The 27,982-nt window shown below is 38.3% G+C and overlaps 3 protein-coding genes across 3 annotated transcripts in view; all 3 read right to left on the bottom strand.

Annotated features, from left to right (window-relative positions):
- Window positions 1-4,698, bottom strand: part of LOC125238521 (bromodomain adjacent to zinc finger domain protein 2A-like) — a 30,580-nt gene extending 25,882 nt beyond the window's left edge. The window contains exons 1-5 of the mRNA XM_048145854.1: window positions 4,577-4,698; window positions 3,699-3,824; window positions 1,469-1,713; window positions 650-779; window positions 204-359 (exon numbers count right to left, since the gene is read on the bottom strand). Coding sequence (XP_048001811.1) covers window positions 204-359; window positions 650-779; window positions 1,469-1,713; window positions 3,699-3,824; window positions 4,577-4,672 — 753 coding nt within the window. The 5' untranslated portion in view covers window positions 4,673-4,698. The remainder of the gene's footprint in view (window positions 1-203; window positions 360-649; window positions 780-1,468; window positions 1,714-3,698; window positions 3,825-4,576) is intronic.
- Window positions 4,699-4,765: 67 nt separating this feature from the next.
- On the bottom strand, window positions 4,766-20,599 carry LOC125238758. The gene is made up of 4 exons (XM_048146186.1): window positions 20,461-20,599; window positions 8,024-8,209; window positions 5,944-6,101; window positions 4,766-5,019 (listed from the first exon to the last, which is right to left on the bottom strand). The coding sequence occupies exons 2-4, from the start codon at window positions 8,061-8,063 to the stop codon at window positions 4,780-4,782; spliced, it is 438 nt and encodes a 145-aa protein (XP_048002143.1). The 5' UTR covers window positions 8,064-8,209; window positions 20,461-20,599; the 3' UTR covers window positions 4,766-4,779.
- Window positions 8,133-27,021, bottom strand: LOC125238520 (bromodomain adjacent to zinc finger domain protein 2B-like). The gene is made up of 7 exons (XM_048145853.1): window positions 26,847-27,021; window positions 26,108-26,285; window positions 24,638-24,777; window positions 22,902-23,140; window positions 21,756-21,866; window positions 20,461-20,572; window positions 8,133-8,209 (listed from the first exon to the last, which is right to left on the bottom strand). Exons 1-7 carry the CDS (start codon window positions 27,019-27,021, stop codon window positions 8,133-8,135), a joined length of 1,032 nt encoding a protein of 343 aa, XP_048001810.1.
- Window positions 27,022-27,982: the final 961 nt, after the last annotated feature.

Here is a 27,982-nt window from a genome sequence, read left to right as displayed (position 1 = left end):
TCTTCATACTGCATCATAATATGTAATATTTCCCTATTTAATGTCATTTACTGCATACAAACTCTGGTTACTGATTTAGTAGTTGAGTTGCCCCAAACGATGACTCCATATCTCAAGGCCGACTATACATGAGCATAGTAGAAATTGCCGAAGATTATTGTACCTCATTCTATATACGAGTATGTATGTATGTATGAACTCACCATAGCTAATAGTTGCATGTCGCAGCGTCTAGCCGTGACGGCACAGAAGGAGCCGGGAGGCTCTGGGGGTGGGTAACCCCCCGAAGCCATGATAGCTCGGTCTAGGGGGGTGATTGAGAGCTCTGTGCATGACGCGTCGCCTTTGTCTATGTATAGCTATGAACAAAAGAATATTATCAATATTTTTAAATTAAAGGAAAAATAGAAAAGTTCACACCTCCGGCAGGACTCGAACCTGCGACCTATGGCCTTGCCGGGGCCATCACGCTACCAACTGCGCCAAGGAGGCCTGCTGGATGTGTGCGAAATTATCCATGCATTCCCTCAATTCTCAACCGCCTTAGGGTGGCGTTATAGCAAACATCTACCCGTAAGACCGATCTTAACAAATTATTTCGGTGTTCTAATTAAATCCTGAGCAAACTTATAACAAGACATTCACATACCTTATTGTTGATGGTAGGTGTGTTCTGCACTAGAGACGCTTGTAGTTCCCTCTCTCTCGCGCCGCGCGGGTGCAGCGCGTCTATCAACTCCTTTAGCTGGTCTGGGTCCGTGATACGCCACCACCCGTGTCTGGCAACAAATTACAATTCAGTAATTATAGATTACATTCCATCATAGATTAAATATAAGATCATACCATCCCATACATTATAAAAATGCGACCGCCTATGAACGCGCATACACTATATCACACATAGATGGCGCCACAAAAAATGCCTCATACCTCAGCTGTGGGTACTATCCCCGATTGTCGAACGTCAAATAAACAAAATCTCGTTAAGCTGAGGAGGCCTAGAGATGTAAAGACCTATGCCCTTTACACTTATAATACTAACTTAACTCTCTCGGCACGAAAGAACCTTCTTGCTTCTTCGGCAGCCCATGAACTTTGCACTTGTGGCTGCTGCATTTCCTCAGCTCTCATTTGTATAGGCGGCGGACTGTCACAGGTCACATAGGTAGAGAGAGCGTTGAAATTGAGCAGACAAAGCATGAGGCCTATGCTTCTTTTCTTTAGCTCTGTACTATCCCGGTTCTCGCACATAAAATAACCTAAAATCTCGTTAAAATTGAGGAGGGCTACAGCTCAAAAGGTGGACGCCTTTACCTCGTATAAGCTATAAAGTCCTTATAACATCACTTACCTTACCTTACATTTGATACTATCCCAATTCTCGCACGACAAATAAGAAAAAAACTCGTTAAAATTGCGGAGGCCTAAATGTAAAGATATGCCTTCTATAGTTATTAATACTAACCTTAATTCTCTCGGCACGAAAGCCCCTTCTTGCTTCTTCGGCAGCCCATGAACTTTGCACTTGTCTAGCTGATGCATTTCCTCAGCTGTCATTTGTATAGGCGGCGGGCTGTCGCAGGTCACATAGGTGGATAGCGCGTTGAAATTGAGGAGGCCTAGCGAGGTTAGGGATGAGGCCTTCGCCTTTTGCGAGGCCATGTCGTGTTTTAGGGCGTCCGCTTGCAGTTCTTTCTCTAGGTCGTTGTCCTGTGGGGAAATTTTGTCGTTAGATGGTGATTGGTGCAGTCATGTCTTTTTCTATATGTCTAAAAACCGAAACCGGACTACTTCCAATTTCCAATAAGGCCTAGGTACCCTTCGAGTCGCTTTCGTAAAACTAGTGCCTACGCCAAATTTAGGGATTCGTTGTGAAAGATGAGTATTATGAGTATAATTTTATAGGAGATAGGGCACAGCGAATGATATTCCGCTTTGTGTGGTAGGGCACAGCACAGCGGATATCATCTCGCTCGAATCTAGAGCAGAGCCCAACTGGGGAAGTACCTCCGCCTTACAGAAGACCACAGCCAAATAGCACTAGAGCCTACTCATAGTGTTGTGTTCCTGCCGGTGAGTAAGGCTGCCAGAGCTCAACGAGGGAGCGGTGTGCTGGTGATGGAACTAACTTGTTCCGTCTATTGTCCTTTGAGTCGTCGGCATCCCGGACCCTCCTTAGAGCTTGTGTACTTAACACAGCAAAAAGGAGTGTACAAAGTTGAAATGAAATGAAATGAAATATTTATTTTCCAAGTAGGCATATTACAATGCGCTTATGAACGTCAAATAAAGCTACGCCGGCTCTAACCCTACGCCTCACCCTCGAGAAGATTTCAGTCCCCCCTCAGTTGGAGGGGGGTATCCACTATGGGACCGGCAAGAAACTCGGCGGGCCACTTCTTTTCAAAACATTACATCTTATAATTAACATGCATTAAATAACGAGATACAATTTAATCAGCAAAAGTATTCATCAAAAAAAAGAAATATTAAATTAACAGACTAGGTAATTATACAAAGTACAAAGCTACTATGATTAATAAGAGATTTTAGAGATGTATAGTCTCTAAGTGTTAAAGTACATCAAAAAAAAAGAAAAAATATACATGATGAAAACAAAAAAAAACGAACTGATACAAATAAAAGATAACTAATATAACTTTAGAGTTGTAAAAGACTCTTGATGTCACAACTAAAGAAAAAAAAAATAGATATACTTGTCGCAACATGACGGCTGCGGATGTTGGAATGTCAAGATATAGTCTATGGAAATAGTCTATGCTTGAGTGTGTTTGACTGCGATACAGTGTCTGTTATTTATATGACCCGAACAGCTGTTAAATGGATTAGTTCCTGGCTGGTTAAGATGACCACTGTCATTAAGACAGCCGTGGTGAGTTGGCATCCTGAGAGGAACCGTCAGTTAGATTTGAATTGGAAAGTATCGCAGTCAACTGCACTGCATTCTTTAAAATATTTTGGTATATTTCTTTAATGAGGCTTTAGTCTAAGCCTCCAACATACTTAATCTACTTTTTTCCTTGGAGACGTATATGGTCTCCAAGAGTCAGAATGAAAATAAACAAACAATTAAGGACCTAACAGAGTGCCTCAATGTAATCAAAATTAATGTTACAATCTAATAGTTATAGCCCCTATTAGCTGAAACAGACCGGTCTTCACAAACAGCACCCGTTCACGAGTATGGCGCGTATCTCAGCCATCGCCTCCCTCAACCTATATTCGGGAAGGTGGCGACCCGATCAACGACGCCACCGTAAGCAAAGACTTTTAAGCGAGCATGACATGTTCAAGTTGTCCGGGCTGTATTAAATATTCAAATAATAAGTCAATACCGTATACCTAGATGTAAGACACAACATTCCGTGCTTGTATGTTACATAGCTTAAATTGACTTAACTGAAACAAGATCTTGGGAGATGTAAAAGGTCCCCACAGTCAATTATAATTAATGGGATATAATAAAAAATAAAAATTTGGAGGTGTAAAGGCTCTCCAAGTGTCAAAGAGTTTCTAATGGGTTGGCAACGCGCATGTAATACTCCTTGAGTTGCATGCGTCCATAGGTTACGGTGACCGCTTTGGATCAGGCGGACCGTATGCTTGTTTGCCAACGACGTAGTATAAAAAGAATGATATTTTTTAGATCTGTAAGCAAAATCAAAAACACTAACCTGTTCTTTACTATCCTCCTTAGCATCCCAAAGTCCCAGAACACCTTCCTTACTCGCATCCAGCATTTCTTGATCTAAACCCGACATGGACATACTCGAATCCGCATACACATTATTACTTGGCACCTGAAATGAAATACTACATTACAATACAAGTGCGTAAAAAAGGAAGTTCGAAACGAGTGGCGATAAATTAAACACGACCGAAGGGAGTGTTTTAAATCGACCCGAGTTTTCGCACGTGTGTCGTACAACGTTTTTCAGTACAGATGGCCCTCCGAAGTTTCGACCTGACATATAATGAATCACTTCTCGCATTAGTGCTTAAAAAATCACCATCTGTACTGAAAATAAATTGGTTGGTTACAATAACGTGATTAATACAAGACACGGTTGGAATCTCCAAGTAAAATATACAGGGTGTCATAAAAAAGACCGTTAAAATTTTGCATAGTGACTTTTAAGATCATAATTAGCAACTTTAATTGCTGAAATCTCTCTCTTGTTATTTGTGAATTAGTAGTTAGGTTATATTTTTTTTACAAGCATTTATTCAACTTGCCTTGTTAGTATGTTAGTGTGCGTCAAAACGTAGAAGCTAAATTTGACATAATTTGACACATTTTGCTTTCCGATTGAGCTAACATTTTGCACACATATGTAAATTACGTGACAATGCAATATTATGGTATCATGGAGCTGATCTGATGATGGAGCAGAAAGGTGGTCAGAGGAACTCTGTTATGAAAACGTCGTATCCCCATCGAGTAAGGGGTTTTTAGAAACGTCTCGGAGAGCAGTAGATGACTGTTGAAAGAAAGGTACAGTTGGCGATAAAAGCTTGTGCCAAAAATGATTTTTTTTTTATTTGCACATACCTGCACACTCGTCACCATGCTATTGAGCGTAAATAAACTAGGATCGTTCAACAGGTGGAGATTATTAGACACGTCCCATTTGTGACCTTGAGACATGACTATTTCCGAACAAGTATGTTCATTGTCGCAATACACTTTCTGATCTTTCTCTTCAGAGACTAAGAAAGAGTTTTCATGCCTCAAAATTGAGAACCATTTCCCTTCTAACATCTTAGTGTATAAATAGCTATGTGCAGCATCGGGTTCCATAACTTCTTCCTTCTTAATTTCTTTTTTCTTTCTTCTTTAATTTCTTCTGCTTTCTTGGCGGCGTCGAGCTGAGAAGAGACGGCTTCGGCCAATTTGCGGAGTTCTTCCAAATTGTTGACTAGTTGGTCTTTCTGTTCCTCTGGTTCTTCTTTTTCGACTTCCTTTTTTACTACGTTTTCTACTTTGACGATTTCCTGAAAAGAAAGACTAAAGTTAGCTCTGTGATATTTCCAAAGTTACTAGTTTTGACGTAATTTAGTTCTGTGATATATACAAAATTTAACCGTTCAGGGATTAGAGAGTTTACACAAAGAATTAGGAAGTCTTGTCAAGACTACAATAGACCAAAAGTTCAATAGAAGTATAATCGTGACTATACGATTTAGTAGGCTTGTGTCGTTCACGAACTATGAACTGTTAGGAATAAAATCCCATCAATGACCGAAATGAACTGAATCTTTCCGTGGTCTGTGAATCGGTCTTTGCTCATTTAGTTCAGTATAGGATCTGCGAGCGCGAGCGGTTTGGATCGAGAACGAATGTGTGACTGCGCCGACCGAGAGCGAGAGCTACTTAGCAGAGCAACAAAAAAAGTCAAGTTTTCATATTAAACTTCGGTTACTTACAACCTTTCGGCCCGGAAAGTTTATATCTGTAGACTATTCGTATCATTTTGACACTATTCGGTCCCATTCGTTCTGATCTTTCTGACCGCAATGGTCGCTGGTCTGGCTGAACTAAATGAGCAAAAGACCTAAAAGAGCGAACTAGTTCGTGGGAGCGATTGAACGAGATCGGAGCGCTCCGATCAACGAACGAAACGGCACAAGCCTACGATTTACGTAATTTTTCATAACAGTTTGTCAACGAACAATTGTAGTTTTTAACCCCCGACGCAAAAACGACGGGGTGTTACAAGTTTGACGTGTCTGTCTGTCTGTCTGTTTGTCTGTCTGTCATTAAAAAACGGACCGCACGCGAGCAGCCGACATTGAATTCTTCTCGCGGCATGTACTTTGTACAGCGGCGATAAGATCGTGGAGTGAGCCGCCCCTGGCTTTAGTAGTTTCATGTGCTCTGCCTACCCCTTTATGGGATACAGGCGTGATTGTATGTACCTGTGGTTTGTCTACAGCTTCTGGTTGCGCCGCGAACATAGGAGTATGTGTAGGTTTCTGGACGAGGAAAGCTGTTGGTATGGAGTCTTCGATATCCAGCATTTCCTCTTCGTTCGTCTGCTTGTGTTGTATGTACTTCTCTTCCATTTTTATTGACCCTGGAAAACAAGTGATGTTATTACTGCTTATACTTGGCAGAGTGTGCAAATGCCAAAAATAATTATGTGTATCAAAGAGGATCGAGTATTATAGAGTTACTGTCAAAGTAAAATGTGTAATCACAGTGGATAGACTGCCATCTGTAGACACAAGCTTAAAACGTTTGAACCTCAGTTTTGACAATTTGGCCTATATTGTTAGCTTGATATGTGTTAAAATGTCAAATATTAATATTAGCGCCATCTAGCCGAGCGTTCCCAAAAGGTGAAACGACCTTTAGGCCACCGTACCTTTTTTCTAGGGCTTTGATGTACGTTTTTTTCTAAGACTTTATCCGTCTATACGGAGTTACATTCATGTCTTTGATGTGTATGCAGAACAACAAGAGATAGGATAATAGTTATTTGTTATACAAGGGGGCAAAGTTGTATTTTAACGCCGAGTGTGGAATTGAAAAACGAGCAAGTCAAAGGATTCTATAGTTGAACCACGAGCGAAGCGAGTGGTTCGAGAATAGAATGCTTAACTTGCGAACTTTTTAACACACGAGAAGTAAAATACATTTGCACCCGAGTGTAACACAAAACTTTTCCCCTCACTATAGCGAGGAAACTACAACGCAAAAAATGCGTTGATCACTGCTTCCAGTAGTTCCACAGGTGGTAAATCATCTTTATTACTAGATTCACCTACTTTATCAATTTTAAAGCAGTTAATTTGACTTTATTCAAGGTCAAATTACTTTACCCACTAGTGGATAAAATGCGTTTTTACCCGCTGGTATTAAAGGACAGAACACGTGTTTCCGAGCTAGTGAGGTGAAAACAATTGATTAAGTACTTCTCTTATCTATTGCCCACGTAATAAAATGTACATCTCTTCAAAAAGTACTCCATGACATAATGTCATATATAAAAGAAGAAACTGACTACTAACATATAACTTATTAACGCACAGTCGAAACCGCTGGTCCTGGAGATTTCAAATTTGGCACGTGCGAGTAGGTTCCTTATAAGGTGTAGTGCTCCTCTACAACTAAGAAAGAATTTTTCAAAATTCACCTCCTACGGGGGGAAATGGGGGTCCAAAGTTTGTATGGAAAAACAAGATTGGTACGCGGGCGAAGCCTCGTGAAAAAGCTAGTAATACAAACCTTCAACTTTACACGCGCCATGTTTGACATTCGGCTCATACTTGATGATCTGAGTGTGGTCGCTCAGATTTGATGCTCTTTGGCTCAAGTTCGCTATTTAGAGTTTCTTTTTACAATATACTGTCTGTTTGTGGCATCGTAGCTCCCGAACGGATAAACCCATTTCGATTTACTTTTTTTTGTTTGAAATCTGAATTAGTCGGGTGTGTTCTTAGCCAAGCTTGATGGAAATCGGTCCACTATGTCGTGGATTTTTATTTAATTTAAAATGTGTACGTTATACAATTTCACGTTACGTTACTGTTTGAGTTGCAGGCGTCCATAGGTTACGGTGACCGCTTTACATCAGGCGGGCCGTATGCTTGTTTGCCACCGACGTAGTATAAAAAAAAAGTATAAACACAGAAACGTCTGCGAGCGATATTATATATTTTTAAATTAAAGGAAAAATAGAAATATCACACCTCCGGCAGGACTCGAACCTGCGACCTCTGGCCTTGTCGGGGACGTGGATGAATCTTTCCATTTTTTAACCCCCGACGCAAAAACGGAGGGGTGTTATAAGTTTCATGTGTCTGTCTGTCTGTCCGTCCGTCTGTCTGTTTGTGTGTTTGTCTGTCTGTCTGTGAACCGATTTAAATTTCGTTTTTTTTTTTGTCTGAATACTGAGTTAATCGGGAGTGTTCTTAGCCATGTTTGATAGAAATCGGTTCACTATGTCGGTTTTTTTAATGTAAATTTCGTGTTTATTAAACATATTATACATACCTTCAACTTTACACGCCCATGTGTTTGACATTCGGCTCATACTTGATGATCTGAGTGTGGTCGCTCAGATTTAGCTCAGATTTGATGCTCTTCAACTCAAGTTCGCTTTTTAGAGCTTCTTCTTTTTGAGCGCTTCGGTCGCTAGGTCCGGCACGGCCGCTTGGATTTCCTTGCCTTCTTTTATTACTGAAAATAAAAAATATTAGTGTTATTAAAACAGCTTTCAATATAGAAGTAGTACATTACGATACAAGTGCTACAAGATAAAACAGTTAGTAGTACATCAAGATAAGGTGCAAAAAAGGAAGTCAAAACGAGTTATAAATTAAAACACGACCGAAGCTGTTTAGCGTGCGAGAAGTTGTATGTTACGAACTATAACGAACTATACGAAGGGGTGCGTATCGATCGATATAACTTTTTTTGATATATTTTTAGTCGTTATAACGATCATTTGATATAATTATTGAATCATATAACAACAAATAATATACTAACAAATTGTATAATTCTTATTTAGTATAATGATCATTTTTTCGAATAACATTTAGTATAACATACTTTGAGTATAATGCTTATTTCCGATAATAAATAAATTGTATAACACAAACTCTTTCTAAAGCACTGTTATAATGAAAAAAAAATGTACAATAAATTAGATCCATCATATACCAGAAAAGTAGATTAGGTTAGAACTGTGACCCCTACACACAACGCGCTGCTACCAGAAAAATAGGTTAGGTTAGGTTAGAACTATGACCCTTAAACATATGTACTGCTATCAGAAAAGTAGGTTAGGTTAGGTTAGAACTGTGATCCCTTCAAAAAAGAATAAAATTAATTCATGAAATATTTTATACTGTTTGCTAGTTATATTATACTAGTCGTATATCATTAGATAGTTATACCATATAACGGTTATTATAAATAAGCGTTATGCGAAATAATGATTATACAAAATAAAAGTAGATATTTTGTGGTTATACCAAATGTTAATTATGTCAAATGAGTGTTTATATTCTTTAAATATATACCAAATGTTGTTATATCAAATGTTACTATACCAAAAAAAACCGGCCAAGAGCGTGTCGGGCCACGCTCAGTGTAGGGTTCCGTAGTTTTCCGTATTTTTCTCAAAAACTACTGAACCTATCAAGTTCAAAATAATTTTCCTAGAAAGTCTTTATAATGTTCTACTTTTGTGATTTTTTTCATATTTTATAAACATATGGTTCAAAAGTTAGAGGGGGGGGGACGCACTTTTTTTTCCTTTAGGAGCGATTATTTCCAAAAATATTAATATTATGAAAAAACGATCTTAGTAAACCCTTATTCATTTTTAAATACCTATCCAACAATATATCACACGTTGGAGTTGGAATGAAAAAAAATATCAGCCCCCACTTTACATGTAGGGGGGTACCCTAATAAAACATTTTTTTCCATTTTTTATTTTTGCACTTTGTTGGCGTGATTGATATACATATTGGTACCAAATTTCAGCTTTCTAGTGCTAACGGTTACTGAGATTATCCGCGGACGGACGGACGGACGGACGGACGGACGGACGGACGGACGGACGGACGGACGGACGGACGGACGGACAGACAGACATGGCGAAACTATAAGGGTTCCTAGTTGACTACGGAACCCTAAAAAAGGTATACCAATCATTACACACCCCGTAAAAAGTATACGTTCCATTTTACGACTACTTACCGAGCTGTTTTCATATAAGTCTAGTTTACTACGACGGAATAAAACTATAAACATACTATTAAGTGATTAATATTTAAAACGTTAATATTTCATATGTAATTGTTTACTTTTAGTCATACTAAACATAATTTATAAAATGGTTTATTATACTTCGAAAAACCGGTCATAACGAGTCGTGTAAACAGAACATGATTGGAACGAAACGCGTCTTCTACTGTCAAAGTAGAAGCGTCTACCATGTTTTAACTTAATGCACGTTCAAAAACCTCAATATGTTACGCGATTTGTCATAATTATTTTACGTTATTTGCAATACGTCGGGGCATAAATGGATCGATTAAATTAAAATCTAGTTGTACATTAAACAATCGTCCCAAATCGTAAATGTTTATGTAATTATGTTAGATGAATAGCAAACTCGAAAATTTTAATATGCACGCAAGTTTAAAAACTTCAAAAATACGCCTTTGAATTGTCAAATAATCCGTCAATGTCCATGCGAAAATTGATAGTTCGGATTGTTTTATTTCGTTGTAGTAGTGTTTTTTCGCAGCTGTATTAAAAAACGTCGTTCGTCACACGTGCGAGAATGTCATTCTTCTCGCACTTATAACGAAATGTACTATTCTGAACAGATGGTGCTTTTTTTACGCTCTACTGCAAGAAGTAGTTCATTACTTGTCAGGTCAAAACTTCGGCCATCTGTACTGAAAAACGTCGTACGGTACACGTGCGAAAAGGAAATTCGTAACTCGTGTCGGTCGTGTTTTTATCGCCACTCGTTTCTAACATCCTTGTTTTTTCACACTTGTATCGTAATGTACTATTAGAATTTTAAAAAAAGGTTTGAATTATGGCCAAAACTGAAATACTGTTATTTTTTTATATTTAACTCTCCTCGGTACTATAGCGGGCCTTAACACTCACTCTTCAAGCACAAAATAATATTCTAATGAACACAAGTTAAATTATAATCTATTGAAAATATTTCAACTTGTGCTGTCTTAAGAGGGGGTCGTACGAAATCCTCGAAAAGTGCATTCGGCGTTTAACAAATGCTGCTCACATTTCTAAATTAAATGAAATAAAATAAATGTAGTTATTATCTTAAAGAGTGTGTCTACAACTTTTGACTATACAGAATCTCTAATTATTAAAGGTATAATAAATAAACCCACGCAAAGTTGACCTAAAATGAGAAAAACGTATGTTGCCGTTTAGTAAACTTTGTTAAAAAAATTCAATACTTTAGTTATAACATTAAGTGATTCTAAAAGCCAGATAAATGGACTAGAAGTTTTGACGTTTTTTATATTTTTCCTCTCAAAGGCAACAAAGAAATTTTACCTTAAATTTAAACTATCGTAAAATTTCCATACATTCGCCATTGCTGTCAGAATTCTCCTTTCGATTAGATGCCGTGAGCGGCTCATCGGAGGCAGACGTGTCGCCGGTCGCTCCGCGTTGACAATTAAATTTGACAAATATTTTGACAGAAAATAGTGTACGTACACGAAAAACCATACCAGTGTAAAACTGTGCTCAAAATAAATAGGGTAAATCAAATATGTCAGGTGGAGATCCAATCTCATTTAAAGTTTAAAGGTGCATGGCTTGTGCATAGAAAATAAATAAAAATATATCACATTATTAAAGAAAATAACGAACACAACCGAATGAGTATAAATGATTTCATTCTAGTTCGGTTAAATTGAAAAAAGTTTCATGTTTTCTTTTACTCATTGGGATACATTTTCATTACGCTGGTATTAACAGTACGTCATTTTAAAAATATATATGACAGCACCTACGTCAAATTTTGTCAACCAAACTTCACAGGTTGTATGTAAACAATTACAATTTAATTTATCCATACATATTCAGATACTTATTAATCGATTCTTACTTAGAATAGAAAAAAGGGGAATGCGAGCGGGTATAGGTATAGTGCTTCTGGTTCAAATTTAATTGTATATATAAAAAAATGTCTCAATTTCATTAAAGATTTACTCTGTGCATACCGCGAACACGTAATCGTAAGTTGAAAACAATAATAATTATAAAGTACCAAAATACATCGTTGTTTAGAAAGCGCTTGTTTTGAATGGTACTTCTCCACTCAACTAGACCAAATATTCATGGAATACCAGCTGGTGACCAGCATAAATGACTATGAACGGCCGTGCAAAAATATCTGATTTTCTATAGGGGGCCATAAGTAGGTATATGACGACATGTTCCCGGCAAAAATTTGTGATGCTCCGTGACCGGCAAAAACATCGTCTCTCTTTCTAGCGTCTCGCGAGCGTAGTTTCGGGCCAACTGTATGGAAAAAGACGCCGCGTCAGCGCGGCTTAGCCATACAGTTGGCCCGACACTACGATCGCAAGACGGTAGATGTGGGAGGGTCCTTATCCGCATAAATATCTGATCGGGTCGCTTAAAAATATTTGATTCCTTATAAAAACCTAAATTACACTCTCACCCGCATAAATATCTATCCATTGTTAAAGCAAATATATATCTTACGGGCTAGAAATCATTAATATGTAATTAAAGTGCAATAACAAACCCTACCTGGTTGCCTTACAGCCGTAAATTGTATGAGGTGATTTGACAGTTCACGAAAACGGTGTAGACTTTTCATTGGATATGTCTGTCTCATTTGTTCTTAAATTATGACAAGTAAACTTATTGCAAATCTAGTATCAGAAGCCTTTATACAAGCTTTTATTCAACTTGCCTTGTTACTAAGGTATGTTAGTTTGAGTCAAAACGTAGAAGCTAAATTTGTCCCACTTTCTGGTTTCCGATTGAGCTGAAATTTTGCACACATATGTAAATCAAGTGACAATGTAATATTATGGTATCATGGAGCTAATCTGGCAAGCAGAAAGGTGATCATAGGAACTCTGTTATGAAACGTCGTATCCCCATTGAGTCAGGGGTTTTTAAGCGCGCGGTTGTTTTATGCGATAAACGCTACGTTACACGCAGTGCGATAGACGCAGATCATTTCAAGTCAGTTAATATAATTATAGACCATTGTTTTACGCGGTTAACGCAGCGGCAAGCGCAGCGTGAGACGCAATGCGTCAAACGCACATATAAAAATATTTTATCTTCATAGTTTATGTAAGGAGCATCCTTGTTTATTGCGTGAAACGTGTCCGTTCAACGCAAGCGGTTAGCGCTTGCGCATATTCGTGTTGTTTTGTGCGTCTACCCACATTTGATGGAGGAAGAATAAATCACTTAGCATTGCATCTCAACTCGGTTAACTGTGACATTAATTAATTATTAATTTCATCACTATGGCAAACTTAAAGAAACGTAAAATTATGCCATTTTCAAAGGAGGATTATGAACTCCTGATTGATTTAATTAGAGATCAACCGGTTTTCTATGATCTTTCACACGAACATTACAAAAATATCCAACATCGCAACCGAAAGTGGATGGAAATTGGCGAAATCATCGAGAAGTCTGGTGGGGGTGTCTGGGGGTGGGGGTCAAAGGGGGTGAATAGGTTTACGAAGGGGGTGATTAGGGTCGGAAGAGGGGTGAATTGGGATGTGTGGTCAATGCTTGTCACAGTGTATAAAAGATATATAACTTACCTAAAGTGATATTTTTATGATTGACCTCTCTGTATATGGACGCAATTTATACGTCAATGTATTGCTTCGTAGTTAGACTAGATACAAGAAATTAACACTTAGAAATATTAATCACACTTCTGTCAACCTCTACGTTTCTACTTAAGTCCGCAAAAATCACCCATGGTTGCTATAATATAAACGGATTACTTTAAAATAAAAATCATAAGTATGAAACTATACAACTAGGGAAGAAATAAAATTATTTTATTAAATAATTTTTGGTTTGTTCCTTTTCAAGTTTATATGAATAATAAATTTTCAATTCGCTCAAAGGTTGGAAGAGATCCCTTATAGGGATAAGGTCGGCTTTGTACATCATAACTATACTGTATTTTTATGTCCTAACTTGTCTTATGTACAATAAAGTGTCCAACTGTCCACATACATTTATACATATATTGAAATAGATATCATACACGAAAGAAAAAACGACAAGGCCCACGGTGGCTGAGCCGGGAATCGAACCCGGGTCTTCAGCTTACGCAGCTAACGTTATTACCACTAGGCCACCAGACCAGGTAAAAAAAAACCGGCCAAATGAGAATCTATTTTCGCACAATTGTAAAACTAAATTATTTTTACTAGTTACCTCCAAAATACCAAATAAAATTGGGCTACATAGTACATCGTTTTCTAAAGATTTTGGGTTCATGGGGTCGGAACGGGTATAAACTAACGTAATTTATGGTGAATAGGGCCAAAACCGACTTTTGAACGTCGATAGCAGTTTTTTTATATGTGCCATGCAAATTTTTTACACAAAAAATCTTCTGGCAGTGTGAACTTCGGTTTGTCTTTGAAAATATGTCGTTTTATTTAGTAATTTTCGCTCACTCTAACGTTGGGGTGAATAGGGTCGGGAAGGGGGTGAATAGGGAAAAGTGCTAGGGTTGACTCTTTCGGATTGCGAACAAAATATGACCTGTCACGAGCATATTATATTTATTTGACCAAAAAAATAAGGATTTAATATGTTATGTATGAGTAGTCGGTAATGAAATCTACACATATAATAACCTGTGGCGGCCTGCTTGGCTCGCGTTTGACCGCGCGCCTGCGCGATACGCCACCACCGCTGCCGTGGCAACGACGAAAAACGGTTACTTCAACTGAGAGCTAAAAATCGCTTTTCTCAATTCCTCGTTGCATATAAATAATTATAAATACTGTAATATAATGTACATATCTTTAATGTGAATACATCTGTAAATAGCATCTGCGTATCTTTCCTGTAAGTACTACTATCCTTTCCTGCATACCTGCTAGCAACCCACAAACCCTTAACCAACCTTTATAGTTAGATGGTGCTCTGACGCGGTGAATAAATAAGTATGGTCTTGGGCAGTGCGGATAACGTGTCAAAATAAAAGCATAGTTTGTTGCTATTTTTCATGTTTAAATAAACTTCTAAACTACCGTAGTGGGTATTAAAGTAAAAGGTTCACAGTGAATATTAGCTTGCCAGAAATGTGTTTAGCTATACCATGGTATTGAATTTTGTATCATAAAGTCAAACTAGGTATTTACTAATAATAATTTACTCTTTGGGGTGTCTTTGATCACTTGCATGGGGTAACATTGACCATAATGACACATAGTTGATTATGTCACGGTACTTGTTGAGGCTGATAATTTGATCTCTTCTTGTAATAAATATTGAAACAATTGCAAATAAAGTTGGTTTTTTGAAGATGGTAATTTTTATTCTTGATCAAAGTAACCCCAAAATAGCGTTAAAGAGTTGTAATATTTGACTCTGCGAACCATTTTTTTTTCTTGAGATAAAATACTTTTGTAAGGGATTACATTCGATTATCGTTACAAAAAAAATAGTGTATCAAAGTAACCCCAATGTCAGTTTAAGTTTGATCACATCGTTTTTTTTGCGTATATTTTATTTATTTATTTATGCTTTATTACACATAAAAAAATAAGTACAAATAGTGGACATAATGCCTTAAGGCATTCTCTACCAGTCAACCACTGGGTTAAAAAGAAACATTTGATACGTGCAGGCATCGTGACAGAAAACAATAATCCTGATATCACTTATTTTGTTGCCAATTTTGGAATTTATACTTCTCTAACTCCTACATTTAATAGGTAAAAATACCCATTTAATGTAGAAGCTAGAGAAGTTTAAATTCCCAAATTGGTCAATGTAACCCCAGTTTACGGTAGACACCGTCAACCTATTCTAATAATTCTCTTTTTATTTGAAAGAAAATTCGTTACGATACTAAAATATGTAATCTAAGATAAAAAATGCTTTTCATATAGTTACAAACTTAGTTCAGATTTTTTTTGTACAACTTTTAAAAATTGTTCTACCTATCGAGTTCAAAATAATTTTCCAAGAAAGTCTTTTTAAAGTTCTGCTTTTGAGATTTTTTCATATTTGAGAAAACAGCCCTTATGGCCTGAAATACGGCATACGGCAGTGATATTGACATTGACATAATATATGCTTTTTCGTATTTTGATGGTATTTTGACTGCACTGTATTTTTTGCCATGCTCATTTGAACCTTATGGCCCCTGTACACATATGGCCAACGGTTTCACCAACCCCCTTGGCCAAGCGTGTAGAGGGCTACTTGGTCGTAAGTTGGCAGTTGGCGCTTGCGCTTGCCGGCCAACCGATTGGTGTCGGTTTTTTGTCCACACATCATGGCCCCTGTACACACATGGCCAACGGTTCCACCAACCCCCTTGGCCAAGCGTGTAGAGGGCTACTTGGCCGTAAGTTGGCAGTTGGCGCTTGCGCTTGCCGGCCAACCGATTGGTGTCGGTTTTTTGTCCACATATCAAAGGATCTTGGCGCCAATGGCCAACTGCGTTTACACGTTGGCGCTTCATTCAGTTGGTCGTCAGCCGTCAGAGAGGACGGTAGTGAAATATTTACGAAAATAATAAGTTTATCTATGTCAATAATAGTGTAGATTTTAGGAAATAAAATAACCTTGCAAATGTTTAATGTATTTCCTAAAAAAGATAAATGTTCTTATCATAATATTCAAAAAATTGTTAATATTTCAAATAATTTAATTTTACTACGGGGTTATTATTTTTTAATCAAATTTTTCTGTCAACTTCTATGATCTAGAATTCCCTAGACTTTTCCATTCCACGTTCATCTTTCATGAAGAGCCAATGCCAAGTGATTGGTTCGCCAATGTGTAAACAGCGGCTCTTATCTTGGCCAAGGGGTTTCACAAAGGGTTGGTGGAACCGTTGGCCATATGTGTACAGCGGCCATCAAAGGATCTTGGCGCCAATGGCCAACTGCGTTTACAGGTTGGCGCTTCATTCAGTTGGTCGTCAGCCGTCAGAGAGGACAGTAGTGAAATATTTACGAAAATAATAAGTTTATCTATGCCAATAATAGTGTAGATTTTAGGAAATAAAATAACATTGCAAATGTTTAATGTATTTCCTAAAAAAGATAAATGTTCTTATCAGAATATTCAAAAAATTGTTAATATTTCAAATAATTTAATTTTACTACGGGGTTATTATTTTTTAATCAAATTTTTCTGAAAACGTCTATGACCTAGAATTTCCTAGACTTTTCCATTCCACGTCCATCTTTCATGAAGAGCCAATGCCAAGTGAGTGGTTCGCCAATGTGTAAACAGCGGCTCTTATCTTGGCCAAGGGGTTTCACAAAGGGTTGGTGGAACCGTTGGCCATATGTGTACAGCGGCCATTATCTTTTCAATACATTAAACATTTGCAAGGTTATTTTATTTCCTAAAATCTACACTATTATTGACATAGATAAACTTATTATTTTCGTAAATATTTCACTACCGTCCTCTCTGACGGCTGACGACCAACTGAATGAAGCGCCAACGTGTAAACGCAGTTGGCCATTGGCGCCAAGATCCTTTGATGTGTGGACAAAAAACCGACACCAATCGGTTGGCCGGCAAGCGCAAGCGCCAACTGCCAACTTACGGCCAAGTAGCCCTCTACACGCTTGGCCAAGGGGGTTGGTGGAACCGTTGGCCATGTGTGTACAGGGGCCATTTGAGCGATGTTTTTTAATTTTCAGTTACATCACAGATGTTTATGACATGACATCTAGGGATTTAGCCATTTAAAAGAAACTACAAGGGGCTTTACAGACGTGGCGACTGCAACTGGTACAGGGCCTAAGCCATAATTTAAAATTATATTGTGATTTTTATATGTATTTGTGTTTTATTTAATACTAAGTATGAGTTTCAACATTTTCAACTCAAGGAACTGAAATTAAGAGAAGAGACTCGGAAATTGGGTAAGATCAAGAGTCTGATGCAGATGGCAATGGCGGTATTGGATAAGATATGCGTCGATATTCCCTGTCTATCTTTGTGTCTCTGACTTGACTGCTGCTAGCTCTGTACTCTATTCATTAGGTTTTTATTTTATACACATACTTTATTTTTGTATTAAAATAAATGATAAAAAAAACCTAACGACCAAAAAGAATAAAGAAAATATCTGATAGTCTTTAATACAACCCGTATATACGTAATGCGCAGCACAGGCCTCGAAGACCTGCAGGGCAATCATGGTCGCGCGATAAATGATAAAACATCGGGCCGTCCCTATCGTACTTACAAATAGTGCGATAGGGACAGCCTGATGTTTTATAATTTATCACGCGACCATAATTGTCTGCCTGGAGTGGAGGTATCGGCCTTCACACACGACTTTGAATAATGTTTGCGAGGATAGGCAGGCTGATGATTTTTAGGGTTCCGTAGCCAAAATGGCAAAAACGGAACCCTTATAGTTTCGTCATGTCCGTCTGTCCGTCTGTCCGTCTGTCCGTCTGTCCGTCTGTCCGTCTGTCACAGCCGATTTACTCGGAAACTATAAGTACTACAGTGATGAAATTTGATGGGAATATGTGTTGTATGAACCGCTACAAAATTATGACACTAAATAGTAAAAAAAAAAAGAATTGGGGGTGGGGCCCCCATACATGTAACTGAGGGATGAAAATTTTTTTTTCGATGTACATACCCGTGTGGGGTATCAATGGAAAGGTCTTTTAAAATGATATAAAGTTTTCTAAAAAACATTTTTCTTAAAGTGAACGGTTTTTGAGATATCAGCTCTCAAAGTCGTAAAAAGTATGTCCCCCCCCCTCTATTTTTATAACTACGGGGTATAAAATTCTAAAAAAAATAGAGGTGATGCATGCTAATTAACTCTTTCAACGATTTTTGGTTTGATCAAAGTATCTCTTATAGTTTTTGAGATAGGTTGATTTAACTGTAATTTTGGCAGGTGTATAAATTGACATAATAAGTTTATTATATTTGCTGCTACGGAACCCTTTGTGCGCGAGCCCGACTCGCACTTGGCCGGTTTTTTAATCTAAGTACTTATAGAAAAGTAACGCAAAATGAAGTGCAAAGTAATTCGAAATACACCTAGATAAACAATCAACTGAGTAAGGAACGTTATCTACATATTTAGGTAAATTTAAGTCACATGAGACATGAACAGAGAAGGAAAGCTAGATGACGTGTATTTTTTCTCTGTCTTCTTGTATGCTACCCTTTTTACAGTTTTAATTTCTCAAAGGAGGTCAGTAGTTGACTACAAACTCAAAATAACACTCTTGAAAAAAATTAAGGGTCACTGACCTTTCACAGTAAATTGAGGTAGTGTGAGTGAAGGGTGTTTGTGTGTGTAATGGGGTAATTTGACAGATTCTGAAAATTCTCCCTGCTCTACCCCCTCTATAAATTAAAACCGAAATAAATTACACATATGAAAGAAAAAGTGACCAAGTCCTCTGGTGCCTGAGCACCAGAGGACTTGGTCACTTTTTCTTTCATATGTGTAATTTATTTCGGTTTTAATTCACAAAATAATAGTCCACGATTTTCAAGTTTAGTTGTGATACGCTAATTATGGGCAATTTCGGAATTTGGGTCCCCCCAATTAGCAAAAGTTGTTAACAAAAATTAACTCGCTGTCAGTTTTGTGACGATAATTAAGCGTAAAATCTGTCTAAAGATTTACTTTTTTTCCATTCTGAATGTAGATTATCGCTTAATGTTTATGTATTGTATTTTATTTTTATGTGTGTAGTATATTGTTTTGCGTAGTATAGTTTGTGCTAGATTTCCTCTAAGTCTACATTTAGTACACCTACTTACAAGGTTAAATTTATTATTCTCCACTACCTAGGTTGTCTGGAAGAGATCGCTCTTTAGCGATAAGACCGCCTCTTGTTTTACCTCTTAAGTTGTTGTTTATACTTGTTACGTTGTTTCGTGTATTGAGGTGTGCAATAAAGAGTATTTGTATTGTACTGTATTGTATGTAATTAACACAGAATCACAGAATATATAATAGTACAAGTACAGAAGGCCCACTGCTTTGATGTTCACGAAATGCCGCCTTTTTAAATGCCTACAAAATTCTAACAAAGAAACGAGCCGCACGTGCGCAGCGTCGGAGGATAGGGTTGCCTATGGTTTAAAACGCATTAATTCTCAGATAAATAGTTATACTATATATTCAAGTCTTTGGTACTTTCTAGGTATATACACAGTATTTATATATTTTTGTTACAGCCTTCAGCATCACAAGCCTTATTGAACTTTTCCGTGGGACTTAATCAATAAGATCAGTGTAAGATTGTCCTATTTTATTCATGATGTCTATTTAACTAAGCATTATTAGCCATTCCACACGTGGACATCGCATATGAACCTTGAAAAAAACTCGCTACGTAATGTAACAATAGAAAGTGCGAACGTGCGTTCCGTGAGAACGCGCGCCACCCCTGATCAGGCCGCGAACTCGCGGCCGCCGGCATGTACTTGTAGCGCGGCGATAGAATCGCGGAGTGAGCCGCCCCTGACAGAATACTATTTTTATTGAAATCTCATGCTTAATCATCGTCACAAGACTGACAGTAAGTTAATTTTTGTTAACAAATTTCGCTAATTGGGGGGTCCCAAATTCTGAAAATGCTCTTATGGTGCAGTAATATCGTTCCTTATGTACTGTAGAGATTTTTATACAAATTACTGTTAATATTTACCTCTTCTTGGAACTGTAGTGGCGGGCCTCAGCGCTCTTTCTTCGAGCACGAAATGATAGTCCATGATCTCGGGCTGCGCAGACTCCATGGCTTCCACAAAAACGCCGCCACACTTGCCGAGGGACCAGTATCGTCGCCAATATCTAGAGTAATACAGAAAACAAATTAATTATCCCTATAGTCAAGTACCTACAACACGCGAAATGCCGGAAAGTTAGTAGGTATCGACGATAAAATTAAATTAAAACGTATGGACAAAATGCTTGAACTGGCAAATGTGAATGTCTTGTAAAAGCAACTTTTTTCTGAGGACCGTCGGAATGTGCTAATCCGGCTCATACTTTCCATAAACAAGTTATTTTGAATTTTCTCAAGAATAACTGAATGTAAAAATCCAATTTATTTTTATATGTGCTCAGCAAGCCCTAATCTATCAACAGACTTTAATTTTTGCCATTATAACAACAAATGAAATGTTGTCAATTTCGTAATACATTTCAAACAAAACGTTAGTATTATGACAACTAGGAAACAAATCAAATTATTTAATTGAATATTTTTTGATTTGTTCTTTACACTAGAGAAATTTCGTTGGGGGTACCACGGCGGGCGTGTGGTCTAGTGGTAAAGACGTTAGCCGCGTAAGCTGAAGACCCGGGTTCGATTCCCGGCTCGGCCACCAGTGGGCCTTGCAGGTTCTTCTTTCGTGTATGATATCTATTTCAATTTATAGTTAGTATGACAAGGTACAAAAATCATTACTTATTTATGCCGGTGACTGTATTTCGCGATCCAGTGGTTTTGATACCGACCCAGATAAATATGACTTCCCAAAATGACTATTCCAACTCCCTTATTTATAAACGTTCACTCAAGTTATCACGCTGATAAAGTTCGCTTGTCCCTTTCCGACGTATTGGTGTGATAGAAAGGGACAAACGAATCGGCTTGATAATTTTATATTTTTAGCCTTAGGGTGGCGTTATAGCTAACATCTACCCGTAAGAATAGATCTATATTGAGACTCCAGTGCCTGTTAAGATCTATTCTTACGGGCAGGTGTTATAGCAAACGCCACCCTAAGGCGGTTGAGAATTGAGGGAAGGCATGGATAAATTCGCACACATCCAGCAGGCCTCCATGGCGCAGTTGGAAGCGCGATGGCCTCGGCAAGGCAAAGGCCGCAGGTTCGAGTCCTGCCGGAGGTGTGAATTTTTCCATTTATCCTTTAATTTAAAAATATGTAATATCGCTCGCATTTCTGCATGATAAAAAACAAATTTGATTATTATGGCTCTCAGAGCGTGAGAGCCGGCTGCCAGTTGTTGAAGCTGCTGTTCAGACTGTCGCAGCAGTTTCTCCAGTTTTCGGGACAACTCTTCTGCAGATAGGTTCTTATCTTCGTCCTGTTAAAAAGAAATATACTTTAATAGGCTAGTTTCCTACTAGTCAAATCAGCTTCTTTTTAAGAACTGTCAAAACGATTTGATAATATGGAATTACTATGAAATACCAAAGACCTATATAACTTCGTATAGACAGATAAAGTCTAAGAAAAAAACGTACCCCAAAACCATACAGAAAAGGGTACGATGAGCTAGATGGCGACACACCTTTGGGGTACGCTCGGCTAGATGGCGCTAATATTAATATTTGACATTTTAAAACATTTCAAACTGATCAAGCTAAGAATATGAGGCCAAATTGTCAAAACTGATGTTCAAAAGTTTTAAGCCTGTGTCGAGAGATGACAGTCTATGCACTGTGATTACACATTTTACTTTGACAGTAACTCTCTTTAATACTCGATCCTCTTTGGAAATACTGAGGACTGACGTCACGGTCGATTCAATTACTTATATCTTTTTCTTTGACTTAGGTTTAAACATAACTAATATTTTTCTTCATTATGTAGTGCTTTCGTGCACTATTTTTTTCAGTTCTCATTATGTAGTGCTTTATTTCGTGCACTGTATAAAATATTTTATTTTAAGTATAGGAAAGTAGCCTACTATTAGTTTAAAAATATACTGCATGATTTCTTTATATTTCTATGGCATGAAATCGAATGACGTTGATTGTTAATGCACCGGGCTTAAAGAGATTTGAAGCGGAATCTGTATCATAGAGTGGGTCGGAGTGTCAAGTGCAAAGACGCTAGCGACATCTATTGGTCAAACAATGTCTTACTTATAAATTGAAATAGATATCATACTGGTGGCTCGGGAATCGAACCAGGGTCTTCAGCTTACGCGGCTAACGTCTTCACCACTAGACCACCCGCCCGGCCACCAGTGGGCCTTGTCGTTTTTTCTTTCGTGTATGATATCTATTTCAATTTATAATTTATATATAGTAGTGTGACTACTTGAACAAATAACAAATCAAAAAATATTCAATAAAATAATTTGATTTGTTCCCTAGTCGAATGTCTTAAGTACCTCTTCAGGCTGAGTTCCCTCGCTCTCCAAATCGCTAAGTATCGCGTCGCAATCCCCCATGACGCTGTCCTTATCAACTTTATTGTCCTGCGGCGAACACTCTTCCTTATTATTGTTCATGAGTTCCTTCTTATCCTTGAGAGGGGAGAGGTCGCTTTCCTCCTTGTAGGGGGAGGGGGGGATGTCAGGGGTGGATTCCTTGTCGTCTTCTTTGCGATCCTTTTCGGGGGTAGCATGCTCTGTAAATAAAGTGGGAATAAGTATTGAGGTATGCCAAGAAATTGTCGCTAGGTACTTATACTTAACACAGCAAAAGGGAGTGTACAAGTTTCTAATGGGGTGGCAACGCGCATGTGACACTATTTGAGTTGCAGGCGTCCATAGGTTACGGTGACCGCTTTCCACCAGGACCGTATGCTTGTTTGCCAGCGACATAGTATAAAAAAAAGTTTGAGAGTATATTTTATGTCAATTTCACTATTTCATATAAATTATAAGTCAAAAACCTTTGATATTTTTTTATTTATTCGAGGAGTAAACAATAATTGATTTTTATCACGCTTCCACAGTAAATGTGCAATTGCACGCAGGTGGAGCGGGAGTTTCTAGGTTGACAAGCTGTTGTGATTTAAAGACTTGAGTTTGTAATATCCTTACGCCCGAGTTAATGTACTAATAAAACATACCATCTTCATGTGACTGTGGCGAGGCGCGACTAAGATTGGCAGTACTCTCTTCTACCAACCGCTGCATTCTTTCTAAAGCTACTAAGCTGATGCTTCTGCCACCCCTAATCCCTTCAAACTGGGCGCAAACCGAGTGAAATACTTCAACCAGTCGCAAATGAAACTAGTATGTAACAAAAAATCCCAAACTCTTATACACGGTGCTCGTGAGCATTGCGAGAGATTTTAACCACGCATTTCTGAGGCTAAAGGAAATAATTTTTTCTATTCACATGAGGAAATTTTGTCAAAAAAAAAAAATTTTTTTTTTACTGTTTTCGAATGTATTTTTACATAAAAAGTAAATATTATTCATAAAACTAGCACTTCAAATGAATTTTGACGTTTTTTCTTCTGAAAACCACATTTTTGAAAACTTTTATTTCGTACTTTTGGACATCTATCAATGAGGATAGTGAGACTAATTCTCCATAATGGCATCAAAATCGTTAAAAAAAGCCTTTTGTACTGAGTAACAATAAGAAAATATTTTTTTTTCAATTGGTCATAACTCTGAAACTAGGCGAAATCTAGAAAAGTGTATATGACATTTTAGTCTTAAAATGGGATCAGGAATATGTTCTTAAAGTCTCTCGCAATGCTCACGAGCACCGTGTATACATTCTCAATAAAAATGTCTATAGCGCGATGTAGAAATTGTGACACTTGGTACAGCGCCATCTCTCGTGATATTTGATTAACATATTAGTACAAAACACGCTATGCAATTACAGTTCCGACCCACTTCTAAATCCACTAGTTACCTCTAGGTCGCACAGACGTCATTTTCTACAAAATAAGTCAAAAACCCAATTTATTGACTTATTCAAGGGTAAGAATGGAAAAAAACATGTATATTTACTAATATAATCTCTGTCAAACAAGTCTGTCAGTAAATAAGAACAAAGAAAACTATAGGTATCCTTTTCTCTAGCACCCTAAAGAAAAGGATGCATATAGTTTTCTTTGTTCTTATTTACTGACAGACTTGTTTGACAGAGTATAACGTACCATCTTCATGTGACTGTGGCGAGGCGCGACTAAGATTGGCAGTACTTTCTTCTACCAACCGCTGCATTCTTTCCAAAGCAAGTAGCTGTTGCTTTTCAGCTTGTTCTGCTCTCTGCTTGCGTTGGTGGAGGACTCGTACTCTGTGGAAGGAACGGTTTAAATGAAAGATATTTACATACATACAACATACATACAATCACGCATGTATCCCATAAAGGGGCAGGCAGAGCACATGAAACTACTAACGCTTCAGTGCCACTCTTGGCAAATAAGGGGTTGAAAGAAAACGAAACTGTGACATTGCAGTGACAGGTTGCCAGCCTCTCGCCTACGCCACAATTTAACCCATATCCCACAGTCGCCTTTTACGACACCCACGGGAAGAAAGGGTGGTGAAATTCTTAACCCGTCACCACACAGTCGATAGAAATATATTTATTAATAAATAAAAAAAATCGGGGGACACCTTGAGTTGCAGGCATCCATAGGTTACGGTGACCGCTTTCCATCAGGCGGACCGTATACCTGTTTGCCACCGACGTGGTATAAAAAACCTTACACAGATCAACATAGCCCCAAACTAACTAAAGCTTGTATTATGGGTGCTAGGCGACGATATACTTACTTATATATGTAATGATTCATAAGAGCTTGTAATTAGGCCTACGTGAATAAAGATGTTTTTGAGTTTATAAACATAGAAAACATCCATGACTCAGGAACAAACATCTGTGCTCATCACATAAATTTATGCCCTTACCGGGATTCGAACCCGGGACCGCGGCTTAGCAGGTAGGGTCAGTACGCGCTAGGCCAGACCGGTCGTCATTTAAAACTAAACTTGTGGAATGAGCTGCTGAGCTATTCCCGATGAACTACAGTATGGGGTTCTACAAGTTTCTAATGGGTCGGCAACTCGCATGTGACACCCCCTGAGTTGCAGGCGTTCATAGGTTGTGGTGACCGCTTTCCATCAGGAACGGACCGTATGCCTGTTTGCCACCGACATGGTAAAAAAAACTTAGGATACGCGTACTCTGATCATGTCAATTTTGTTTTGATATATGGCGCACTGTTATGGGGCAATTTTATAAAGACAAGATGGTTATTCTAAATTATTTAGGTAGACTTAAAGCAGACTCGCAGAGAGTTTTTCATTACTTGTTAAATTTCTCAAGTAAACAATCTTATTTTTGGGAACTTTCGGCACATCTCGGACACTGGCGATCAAATATATGAAAGAGGTGCGATCGTAGCACACATTCTAAGCTCGTGTAGGTGAACGCGTACCATGCTTGTATGAGTGAGATATGACAGGTCGACTGTTCGCGTTTTTGACAGGCGGTAACTGTGAGGTAACCGAGAGGGGGCGGCACTTTCAGCGGGGAGCGGGAGTGGCCATACTGTACGATCAAGTAGGAAACTAACCTATTATGACGTCGATCAGACATTTGTAGTCAAGGCACTTACTTCCGTATTTTCATATCCATAAGGTACCGCTCCTTCTTCAACTGATTGAGATGATCGAGAGCGCCATCTATCTGTCGCAGCACTGACTTGTTCTGCAGCAGTTCGTTGCACAGGAAAGCTAAGATGGCGGACTTGGTTGTCGCGTTGAGCGCTAAGAATGGCTTGTCTCGGAGGGCCTCTGTGAAAAATATAGTGGATTTTAGTGGACGTGCAAATTCTAGTCGCGTGGTGAGGTTTGGGCTTTTTAATAAGGGGGTAATTGCACGAAAGATATCTGTAAGGGTCTTCGAAAAGGTAAGACAGGAAAAGTGATAATTATAATAAAATAAGTTTGTCTTATACATATAAATGTGGCACATAAAGTATTTCTTCTTCGTCTATAATTATTTGCGAGATGCCAATATTTTTACTATGTACTTACTAGTGGTCATATTTATTTTGAATAAACATTTATTATTGTACGAGAACTCGCATACGAGTTTTATTACATTGCGCTATTTAATGGCTGTGCCAATTGTATACAACCTTAACAGCCCGCAATGTAACTGAAATCGCATGCGAGTTCGCACGCCGTTTAAACCAGGCAATTAATCACGACATTGGTGGACTTCCAGATACATTGGAGTGAGACACAGCGATGGGACTTTTCATTCGCACGTATGGCTGCCGCTCACCGCTGTCGCGCATAGACCAATGTCGTGGCTGGGCCGTTAGGCTATGTATAATCTAAGCAACTTACCTGATAATTTGTAAGTATTGTTATTGTGTAGATGCTCATAATAAGCACCATTTTTCGTTGTGGACACCGTTTGTTGGATCTCAGCGTCAGTCTGATGATGATCCGCCACTCTCCGTTCTCGTTCCCGCTCCGCCGATAGCCCTAAGTTGTAATGCAATTGAATTTTCTCAAACATGCAATGAAATATTGTCTTTACGTTCCTTAAAATGGGCTCGGAAGTATCGCTTTTTGGGCGCAACAACTCGAGAGGACTGTAAAGGGATTTCATATTATTTTTCAGGCCTAGGCCTGCAAAGTAACTTTTTTTTATAAAATATTGTCCTTTAGAGCATTTTTTTTTTATTTCATTGTATGTTTGAGAAAAGCACTATACATGCCTCGGCGTGAAAACGGATTCCCGGCCTCGTATCCCTATCCCCACCCACTTGGCCGGAATATACCCACTTGGCCGGAAATCCTCATTTTCCCAGCCTCTGATGTAATGTACTATTATGAGCATAAATGTGCCGTTATCTGGGTAAAAGGACCTTACTGTCGGTGGCGCTTACGTCCCGCGGCGTCGTATTTGTACACGAACATCGTTCATAACGCCGTAAGCGCCATCGACAATAAGGTCCCTTTACCCAGATAACGTCACAAATTTCTCGCAATTATAACGAGACTGTTGTCACGTCAAATTTTATACTTTTTTTATTAATAGGACATTCTTACACAGATTGACTGAGTCCCACGGTAAGCTCAAGAAGGCTTGTGTTGCAGGTACTCAGACAACGATATATATAATATATAAATACTTATATACATAGAAAACATCCATGACTCAGGAACAAATATCTGTGCTCATCACACAAATAAATGCCCTTACCGGGATTCGAACTCGGGACCACTTGGATACTTTATCCATACTTATGATAATTATCCATACTACTACTAATATTATAAATGGGAAAGTGTGTGTGCCTGTTTGTTTGTCCGTCCTTCAAAACGGAGCGACGAATTGTCGTGATTTTTTAAGTAGAGATAGTTGAAGGGATGGAGAGTGACATAGGCTACTTTTTGTCTCTTTCTAACGCGAGCGAAGCCGCGGACAAAAGCTAGTAATATTATAAATGGGAAAATACGTGTCTGTTTTTTTG

The sequence above is a fragment of the Leguminivora glycinivorella genome, chromosome 24 (genome assembly GCF_023078275.1).
Source record: "Leguminivora glycinivorella isolate SPB_JAAS2020 chromosome 24, LegGlyc_1.1, whole genome shotgun sequence".
NCBI classification, from domain to species: Eukaryota; Metazoa; Arthropoda; class Insecta; order Lepidoptera; family Tortricidae; genus Leguminivora; species Leguminivora glycinivorella.
This window is presented reverse-complemented; position numbering and strand designations above follow the sequence as displayed.